Below are 10,688 nucleotides of genomic sequence, written 5' to 3' on the forward strand. Positions count from 1 at the left end.
CTCACGCTGTCTCTCTCTCTCTCTCTCTCCTAGAAATAAATAAAAATATTTTAAAAAATAATAAATAAATAAATAAGGTATTTTAGTTTGGACTGTGGCTATCACTGTACTTTCGAAAAAGGCCTTGATATTAACTGCATTTTAAAACAGATATAGTATATTCCACAAACTAATAAAAATGAAAAACTAGAATTCTTTTTGTCAAAATAGTAACCTTGGTAAATTCTAGTTCATTCGTGCTACACATAGCTCAAGTTTGCATCATGTGATTAACTAGCGATGCAGTAGCCTTAATATAAAACCAAAGTGTTATCTCAAATTGGAGTCAGTGTCCTAAAAGACTTACCCATTCAATTTATTGACCTAAGCATTTTTCATTTGAGTATTATTTTTATATTAACAGCCAATTACTTATCCCTTCCAGCAACTTACACTTAGTCTACACAGGAAGGTTTCAGAATGACCACCTTTTCCAAGTATCCTGTACACCTAAAACAGACCAAACTGCAGGAAAAACAATGAGAAATGAAACAAATCTCTTGCTGCCTTTAGAACGACTGAGCTCTACACTCAAGAGGCAACTGAGAAGTTAAAAAAAATGGGAAGAGGCAATATAAAAATCTCCTAGAATGTAGAAGAAATTAGACTAGTTTAGTTTTCTTTAATATCTTCTTTAATAAGACATTACAGCACACAACTGAGCCCCCAGTGTGTCAGTTAACCATGGGGGTGTAGATCCATACGAAGTAGAATGAAACAAATTTAATCTTAACCCCATTCCTTTTGGCAATTAATGGAAATACAGAATACAGATCCTCTCTCTGTGTCTCAGATTTTATAAAGTCTTTGAAGACACCATAACAGTTTCATAATGAACTTTGCTGTGATCTGTTAAAGAATCTTCAAATTAAGTAACGAGGATGCTAAAGAATTTTAATTTTCCCTTTAGAGCAAATTTAACTCAAACGTAATAAGAAGGGATTGTACTAATAATCCTTACATGAAGTATGAGAATCAACGTCTTATGCAAGGCCAATGCAGCTATTTTCCTATCACTGACATATAAAATCAAATATGGTGTCTTCAGCTGTTTATATAAAAGGGTTAAATACACGAACAAAAAGCTTTTATTCTGAATTACAGTCAGTAAAACAAATGAAAAAAAAAAATAAAACCAAAACTTGTGAATGGTTTTTAAATGATTTGTTACTAAATGTAAACATACATATGGTCAAAGTACTTTTAAAAACCTTTAAACTATAATTTAGCCAGAACTTCTGTAATACCCACCACAAGCAATCAGGCAAATTCTAATGTTCTGGTAACCAACATATTAGGAAATAACAGATATTGAATCTGAAACTTAAAAAATACATGGAAAAAATGACTTTTAAAGTAAGAATGTAATAGAAGGTTGCTAAGAAACTATCACCACTGAAGCTCTTCCTTGTAAATATCTTATTTTAAACTTACAGTGAAGTCAAACAAGGCGGGCAGAATACGCACAGCTACGAAACAAATGCAGTGATGAGTTACAGCAGAGAGAGGGAACACATTTTGTAACCCACAGGATCAGATTTGTGGCTCTAAGCAATTACCAGTAAAGAGCTGAGTGTTCTTCCTATTATACTAACTTTAAAATTTAAACTGAGTTACAGCAGTTTCACTGGTAAAGTTAATAGCTGACCAAAATAAATTAGAAGAATGCTAAAATTAGTCTTCCTTAACTGGGTAGGATTTACCTCATCCATCTGAACCAACCCACTTCCCTTTCCATAGAGCCAAAAGAATGTGGACATTGGCCTATTTTAATATGTTTCTAGTTCAAACAAATCATATTGAATTGATTTTAGGAACCAGTACAAAGTAAACTTCTAAAACCAACCACTCACTTGCAAAATGAAAGGAGGGAGAAGGTTCTGGGAATTAACCCAGCAGCAAGTCATTCCAATCTTTCTATTAGTGAAAACCACTCATAAAATTGGCCAAATTATTAATAATTTGCAAAAACTCCTTCAAATATGGAGTTTTAATTTCAAACTAATGAACTTGAAGAATTCGGAAAGAATCCAGTATAATTTGTGTAAGACAGATCCTTACCAGTTCACACATGATCCATCATGTTTTGTATTAAACGAAAGCCTTACTGATTATCTCGTTAAGGCATATACTTGAGAACATAATCTTTCAGAAGGGCTCAATGAAAATCCAACCGCATTAGGAATTTATCAGTTATCTACAGGGTGTACCTGGCTGGCAGCTATAGCCAGCTCATAGAGCAGGTTAAAATATTCCAACCTCAAACACAGGGAACGATCAGAGAGGGAAATGACACATGATAGTAATATACTAAGGCAGCAGGTAAGTCATTCTTCACCTAGATCAGCAGCTGCCAATAAAACTGCACGAATGAGTCTGCTCTGATGTAAATAATAAACCTGCCACTGAGCTCTGGAAAAGGGAGGTAAGAATTGCGCTTGCGAGTCTAGCTGACGAATTCATTAGATTTTTATAAGGCAAATAATGTGGAAAGTTAGAACAGAATTTCTAGAACCATTTATCCTGTGATGTTGTAAAATCAAAGTACTACTTTATTAAATGAGTTATTTTACACAATATGAACATCAATATAATTACAATTGTAAAAAAATTTCTTATAACAAGGATGGACTGATTTTCAGATTTCCAAATCAGAGTCAACTGTACATTTACACAGAATTGTCTTTGCATGAAGCCCAAAAGGGAACAGCATAAAAATGAGTGTTTCTGTAGCCCCTTTATTTTTGCTGATCAACAGTTTGTTAGAAAAGCAGCTGCAGGTTTGTTACCTAAGGTCTGAGACAGTAGAAGAGTCAAAGGTGTCATGAATTCACCTATAAAACATAAATGGAATTTTCAGTGAATGTAAGCATTGCACAAATACCACTTCTACGCATTTCAAATGTCTAAGAAAAATGCACCACATGCATTAGCTACCAAGCCAGTCTGAGGGAGCTGTCAATGATTTGATAAACAATCTTTGATGAATTTACTTTAAAAAGAAATAGTTATCTCACACCATCACCACCACTTAGGGAAAACAAAAACCAACCACACGAAAATGTAAACTGATTATTTTCAAGCAACTATGAGTTTATACAGTGTAAGCCCACATTTTGCTACATATTTCAATGCATTCGGAAGCTCCATTAGTAAAATACCTGCAACCAGGCACTCAGGAACACTGTTCTGCATCATTTCTGGGAGCAAGACCCTCAAATGCCTTTGCAATATTTACTTTCTTTAGGTTGGGAAGTCTCTTCCATTCTTGGACCAGAGTCGGCCAGCATCACCTCAGCCCCCCATTTTGGGCTACAGTAGTAAAAACTTGGGTGTTTTAAAGGCATTGAGAAGATCTGGTTTGGAAAAACGGGCTTTTAGCAATTGTGAAGGTAAACACTAACTAAAAGAGGGAAAGCAATGAAATCTCAGCTAGAAGGCAGACATTAATTTCACAGTTATGGAAGGTAATTTTGCTCTTGTATATAACCTTGACATTAAGCAATGAAAAGACAAAAGGTCAATTACCTGTAAACAACTTTATGCCTGAACATCAGCCAATTCTGGAGGAAGTGGAGTCTTAGGGTGCTTGCTTTCAAAGTGCTGCTTGAAGGTCTTAGGGTCTGGCATTTGTGTCTAATGTAAAAAAAAAAAAAAAAAAAAAAAAAAAAGAGAGACCTTATTCATGAAATAAAGATGTGTTTACTTTTCAAATCCTGAGCCTGTTCAGGATAGGCAATCATCTCAAAAACACTTTTTTTTTTTTTTAAGTTCCTGTAACTAGTGGCTGGTCTCTGAAAAAGGATCTCGTAACAAAGAAATTCCTAACATCTGACTATATCTCACATATGAAGAACGGGTGGGTCACATAAAGGATTCTGCTTGTTTAAGAGCAAGCAACAGGTGACATTACTTAACATATTATGCTAAGCAGGTTACCTGGATTCTCGTAGGACCTTCACAGTAATCCTAAATAGTTTCTACTACCATTCCTCATTTCACATGGTAAGGAAACAAAAACTAGAGTATAATCTGTCCAGGACCGGTTTCAACCTTGTTCTAGTACTTCAGTTCTCAATCACTACACTATACCAACTTCCCTAGGCAAGCACCGTCAGCAATTTATTCTTTAGCTCATGCAGTTAAACGAAACATGAAATAAAAGTTTTGGCTATTTTGTTCTGAGAGCTTAAATAGGTGAACTACTCTAGTACTTTCAGTTCATTTTTTTTTAAATATTTATTTTGAGAGAGAAAGAGGGCGTGCACCACATGCAATCGGGGTGGGGCAGAGAGAATTCCAAGCACTCTGTGCTTTGAGCAGAGCCCGTTGCAGGGCTCAATCCCACAAATAGCGAGATGAGTCAGATGCTTAACTGAGCCACCCAGGCACCCCTATTCCAGTACTTTCAAATCAAAATATTCATTCATCAGTAATTTAATGAAATTTACTTTAAAGTTGTTCAATTTCATTATTTTGAGTGTCTCAAAGCTCAGTATGAACAAGACATTTAATGTAATAGATTTCTTAACAAGAACTTTCATGTAGTTAGAAACTTCAATTTCATCAGTAATGCCTTCAGATGATAAACTTTAGTTTTGGAATCATGTCTTACCAAGATCCCTTCCCACAACCCTACCTAGGTGTGGGGCTTTGGGGAAAAAAAAATACACCGTACATATGGTGTACATATATGCATATATATACACATGCAGATGTATTGGACCACTGTCACTATGTATTTTTCTTTTGGTGCTTCTATTCACTAACTTCAAAGGTGCTGAGCTTAAAGAAAAAAGCAAGAAAGCAACTCTGGCTTGGAACTGAAGAAAAACTTCTGAGAAAGGAAGTGCGGGATAGTGGCCTGGAGGCTCAGGAACTAGACTGCCTGGCTTTCGATCCTACCTCTTCTCTGTACTAGCTGGGTGACCCTGCAGAAGTTATTTAATCCCCATGGCTCAGTTTCCTCTTCTGTAAAATGAGAATAGGAGTCCTTTATCTCACAGAGTGATTGTGGGGACTAACAGGCTCATACACATAAAACACCGGATAAGCACTCAACAGTAGTTGTTATGACCATTCTTCAATCTAATAACACATATTAATTCTAGTAAAAGCCCTCAATGTAAAAATACTCAAGATAGTTGTGCAGACCTCCTCTGAATTTAGTGAAAAGTCAATCATATAACCAGAGGTGTACTTGTGTTTCACACAGCTCTACACTAAGAATGTAGATCTGACTTCCTTAGAAAGTTCAAAGCATAGTATCTGCCCTGAAGAAGACATCTTTATTCTTCACGCCGGGAGGGACTTTGTTCATTCCCTTTCCCTGACACCTGGAGACCTGGGCCTGGACACAGGAGCCATTCAAACCAGTAACTGAGGAAGAGGCCACTGAAGCTGGCAACCTAACATAAGCAGCTCTCCCCATCCACTATTTATGTTGCCGTGGCAACCTCTATATACCACTGGGTAAGGCAAGAATTGTCCCCGGGAAAACTAAGCCTTCCAGTTCCCCTTACCCTACACACAGTGCAGGTATATATTAAGGCAGCTTTGGCAGCAGCCTTTTGGTCATGTCCTTGTTTCTTCTTTTGTCCAGCTTGCTTTTTGGCATTTTTCTGCTGAGACTGAATCTTCTGCTGTCCACGAGCCATATCTAAAAACAGAAGTCGAGGCATTAGAGTGATTAATACCGAGTAATCTAAGCATGGTAATGCTCTCTAGAGTCGAAGACTCTAATTTTAGAGAGCTGTCGATCAAAATGTATGGGTTTTCAAATCCTCACATAAAATGCTACTAGAGAGTACACTGGTACCACCACTGTGGAAAACTGGTCTCCTCTATAAACCTAGTAATTCCACTCCCAGCATAAATCCAACAGAAATGCAAATGTACACATACACCCAAAGGCAGTACAAGAATGTCCAGTGTACTTGTTTCCAAAACTGTAAACAATGCAAATGCCAGTTAATAAAATGGATAATTTGTATTTATTTATATTTATTTATTGAATATTCATTCAATATTTGTTGAATGCTACCTGCATTCAGAAAGAAAACACTATTGTTACAGGTAACAATATGGTTATATCCAGTGCTAAAGGAAAGAAGCCAGATACAATGGATATAGGCTGTATAAAATTCAGAACAGGCAAAGCTAATCTAGGAGGTAGTGACTGGGAAAAAAGGGCATGGGGGGCCGTTGAGATGTTGTGTCTTGATCAGGGTAATGTTATACAGGTGTGTTCATGTGTAAAAATTCATCAGGCTTGTACACTTTGCCATATGTAATCTTCAAAACTTTACCAAAAAGTTAAGCACTCTTCCCTAAGCATTGGCTGACCACTTTCCAAAGGTGCCTTCCCTTTCCAATATTTACTGTCATGATTTAGATTTTTGCAACTTAAGAGTTGTCGTCTACAGGTTCTGAAAGAGATCCTAAGAGCAATGGAAACTGTTCTCCTACATACTTAGGTTACATAAAACCACTGCGCTATTCTAAATCTTTCTAAAAAGTTGACCTTTGCAGGACTGCTGGAGAAATTATTAAATAGGATTAAATTAGTTCCTAGCTGAGAGAATAAACCTTATAAAAAGAGTAAAGGCACTTTTACAAAAATGAAAAGTACCAATTTTTACTACGGATAGTCTGAAATAAAGCTAAACAGGCTAAAAATGAATGTTACTGAAAATGTTACTTTTACTTTTTCATTAAAATTAAGTCTTCTTGGAGCGCCTGGGTGGCTCAGTCTGTTGACTCTTGATTTCAGCTCAGGCCATGATCTTGCGGTTCTTGAGTTCAAGCCCCGCATTGGCACTGTCGGTGCAGAGCCTGCTTGGGATTCTCTTTCCCTCTCTCCGCACTTCCCCTGCTCTTCCTCTCTCAAAATAAATTAACTTAAAAAAAAAAATAAAGAAAGAACTGCATGAAACTTAAAAAAAATAAAATTAAGGTCTTCTCAAACCATGAAACAGACTCTTAACTATAGAGAACTGATGGTTATCAGAGGTTCACAGGTGGGTAGGGGGATGGTGAAACACGTGATGGGGATTAAGGAGCACACTTATCATGATGAGCACTGACTAATGTATAGAATTGTTGAATCACTAATACTGTACACCTGAAACTAACACTGTATGCTACTAACTATACTGGAATTAAAATTAAAAACTTAATAACATTAAAGTCTTGTATTAGACAACACAAGTTAAACCTGCTCATAAAGGGTCTATGAGCCCCAGCTCCCTTTGAAATATATTGAAATTGGGTCCTAAGTAGAAATCCTATGTATAGCTTTGACTAGCACTGCAATTAAGTTTTAAACTTTTAAATCACTGCAGGGCATGAACATAATACGGATCTATATCACCTTTACCAGAAAACAGTACAGGCTTTTTCTGCCTGGAATCCTAATTAATTAATGGATATAAAGTCAAACATTTCATAGTAACACATGAGCTTCTCCCCCCAAAAAGAAAAAGGGAAACTGGAAAAAATAAGTGGACTGCTGGGACAAGTTCCCACTAGTATTTACACTAAACTGAAAGGCAAATAAAATAGAGAAGAGGATCAATGCTTTCCTACGAAGCCAGTCGACTGTTTTAACACAGTACAAAAAATTTTAGTATGCTAGCCTAATATAAGAACCCCGTTACCAAATAATGGTAAATATTACCAGATGTGTTCGTCCTCGAACACTAAACTTCCTTTTAAGTTTTTTCAAAAGCCGAATCTTTACTAATTCCAAGCCAAATGGAATGATTTTTTAAAAAATATATTTAAGTACAAATGTTACAGCAGCATACAAAACCTATTCCCACAGAAACAGCTGGATGGTAGTAGGCAGGTGTGCAACCTTTAGGTATCCCAGTGGTTTATAATACCCTGGGATCAGCACCTTATGTTTAGAACACAATGTCGGCCACCCATGCTAACGCTGATTTTGTGGGTAACCTCAATTGTTTTATGCCACTAATTCCAGAAGTTTCTTTGATAATTACAAGTTATTAGCTATTCTGATCCCATTTTCACGCAGTGCTCTGTTACAATGTCATGAGATGAACATTATTTTTAACTTTTCCATTTAGGACTTCTCCCAAAATATAACATTACACAATAGAGTTAACCCATTTTCCACTGTCATCTAAAGTGGCAAATAAAACCATAAAAGCTTTGATAAGTAAAGACTGTAGTCCAGTGTTCTTATATTTAAAACGGAGAACTGAACACCCCTTAAGGGAAATCGAATCAACAGTCTAAACGCGTGGGGTAGGCCCCTAACTTCCAACAACTCACTGCATTAATTTCCTTTCTGAAAGCAGAAATGCAAACGAACATGCCACCTGCTTTTGGACAGCTCAACTTAAGAACTGCTCTCAAGCCAATCGAATTTTCTACAAAATCTTAAGCACAACTTCTTAATTACATAAGACAAACTCATGGGCAACAAGTCACTTACAAATACCTTAAACACAGATTTTTAATGTTACTCTTATTAACTGTGGTTTTACGAGGGCTGCAAAGAGGGAAGCAGAACGAATAAAGAGTTGTTCTAAAATGAAGAGCGTTTACAGGAGGCAACAAGTAAGCACTGCCCCTTAAGATTCTCTCAAAGCCAAAACAAATGAGGAAGAAAACGATTTTTGGATACAGGAAGTAGGATCGTTCTCCATAACCATCTGAAACGAAGAGGCCCAGGCAGCGATCAACATCCTGACCCCACGTTTTGACTACATCCTTTCACGGAGGGAAGAGGAAAGCACCAGAAGTACGGTCTATCTCACCCAACACTTGACCGAGCCCAGCTGCCGCCCGGCCCACCTTCCTTCCCAACCGGCCTCTCCCGCCTCAGGGGGCCCCTTCCCCAGTCCCGCCACACAGCTCCCCCCAACTACCCGCCACTTCGCACAGACCCTGACCCGAGACGCGCCTCCCCGAGTGTCTGGCCGCCCTAAACCCGGCCCCTTCGGCCACGGGGAGCCCCGGCCTCGTGAAACCGACCAGCTGCTGTCGCCCAGGGGTAAGGTTACCGCTCCGCTCCGCGGCCGAAGGCGGCCTGCTACCCGGCCACCTGCAGGGCCTGGCAGGCGCCCGAGCTCTCCCTCCAGCCCGCGGCCCGCGCCGGGACAGGACGGGCCCGGCCGCCGCCTGGGAGGCGGGGAGGCCAGCGGCCCCTCGCGACCCGCGGCGACCCCGCCGCCGGGCCCCCACCCCGGCTCCCGGACGTCCTGCGGCGTCAGCGCCGCCCCCACTGCCGCTCACCCGGGCCGGGACAGTCTTGCGTCGGAGAGACCGCGCAGCGCGAGAGGGCCGGGGGAGGTGGCCGGAGGGAGAGGAAGGGGGAGCGCGCCCAGCACCGCTTCGGCCTCCTCCACCCGCCAAGGAGGGGAAAGAGGAGAGTCGGGAGCACAACAGCCCGCGCCTCGCACCCGCCGCCGCGCGCGCCCACCGCCGCCTCAGCCTCGGGGGAGGCCACTACGCTCGTGCCCGCGCACGCCGCGCAGCTCTCCCAGTCGCCCCAGCGCCCGCCCGCTCTTCGCCGCCCACTCGCCTTCCTGCTGCGGCCGCCTCCCCCGCCCCTACCCTGCTCGCACGCCTGCGCCCTTTCCGGTCGCGCGGGCCAATGGCAGCGCGCCCCTATTACATAAGCGCCAGGGGGCGGGGCCTGGCGGCGCCGGCGACCCCTGCGAGACGCGAACTGCAGGGGACGTCGCCCTCTGTCCCCGGCGCCCCTCCTCCGCCGCGCGCATATCTAGGCGGCTTCAGCCGGCGCCGCGGCGCGTGTTCGCCGTCCTGTTGGGTGACGGCCCGCGGCGTGTTTCACAAGTCGCTCGCTAGCACACTCACTCGGGCGGCGGCCAAGCCTCGGCCCCCGGGGCCCTTCGCTCTCGCCTCCCGCCTCGCCGGCGCCTTGCTATGCGGCGGCTCCGGGGACTGGCCCGGAAAGGTGCGCCAGCGCCGCGGCGGCGTGGGGCACGGGGCAGCCCGCCACCCGGACGCACCGCCGCCCTCGCCCCCAGTGCGGCCCGCGGGCCCGCCAGCCCCTAATAGAGACGCAGCCTTTGTTCCCACATCGGCTTCCCTCTACCTCGTTCCCACGGAAACCTCGGTTATTTTTACCAGTCTGGGGCTTTTAGGGAGTTCGGGATTCCAGCCTGTCTTCAGTGTTTCTGGCTAGGGCTCCCTGATCTGTTTAGCTGACTACTGACAGTATAAAGAATTGCTAATATTTGGGGAAATGGCCAAGTTGATTTTTTTTTTTGTCTGTTGATTTACAGCTCACAACAGCTAACTTTCAGTATTTGATTAAGAGCGATTGCGATTGTAACGATTATTCTATCTGCTAATTATCTGGAAAGGGCATTTTAGACATTGGCTTTATTCTCCCGTGCTCCCGCTCCACACATCGGTTTCTAATTAGATTTATTAGTAACAAGGAAAAGGGAAGCTTTTGCATTTGCCCTATACCCGCCTTACCCACTCTCCCCTGTCCCAAATTTGCCTGTAAGTGCGCAGGAGTTGCTTGTTTAATATAACTACATCCCAAGTTAGCTGGACTGGGATGCAGCTATTACAGCTGAACTGTTTAAAATAACCAGGAAGGGTTTAGCTGCTTGTCGCATTTGGATGGCATACAATGGTTTGTC

General features: G+C 41.8%; 1 protein-coding gene across 4 annotated transcripts; it reads right to left on the reverse strand.

The window, feature by feature from the left end:
• Nucleotides 1-660: 660 nt before the first annotated feature.
• On the reverse strand, nucleotides 661-9,989 carry ZNF706 (zinc finger protein 706). Of its 4 annotated transcripts, none has more exons than XM_039233815.1 (4): nucleotides 9,889-9,989; nucleotides 5,562-5,698; nucleotides 3,568-3,675; nucleotides 661-2,873 (listed from the first exon to the last, which is right to left on the reverse strand). In XM_039233815.1, the coding sequence occupies exons 2-3, from the start codon at nucleotides 5,694-5,696 to the stop codon at nucleotides 3,580-3,582; spliced, it is 231 nt and encodes a 76-aa protein (XP_039089746.1). In that variant the 5' UTR covers nucleotides 5,697-5,698; nucleotides 9,889-9,989; the 3' UTR covers nucleotides 661-2,873; nucleotides 3,568-3,579. The 4 variants fall into 4 exon arrangements, with proteins under 4 accessions (XP_039089746.1, XP_039089749.1, XP_039089747.1 ...); XM_039233818.1 differs by lacking the exon at nucleotides 9,889-9,989 and adding an exon at nucleotides 9,304-9,574; XM_039233816.1 differs by lacking the exon at nucleotides 9,889-9,989 and adding an exon at nucleotides 9,043-9,160.
• Between the last annotated feature and the right edge of the window lie 699 nt (nucleotides 9,990-10,688).

Source organism: Hyaena hyaena, unplaced genomic scaffold, assembly GCF_003009895.1.
Source record: "Hyaena hyaena isolate Hyena2069 unplaced genomic scaffold, ASM300989v1 scaffold_79, whole genome shotgun sequence".
NCBI lineage: Eukaryota > Metazoa > Chordata > Mammalia > Carnivora > Hyaenidae > Hyaena > Hyaena hyaena.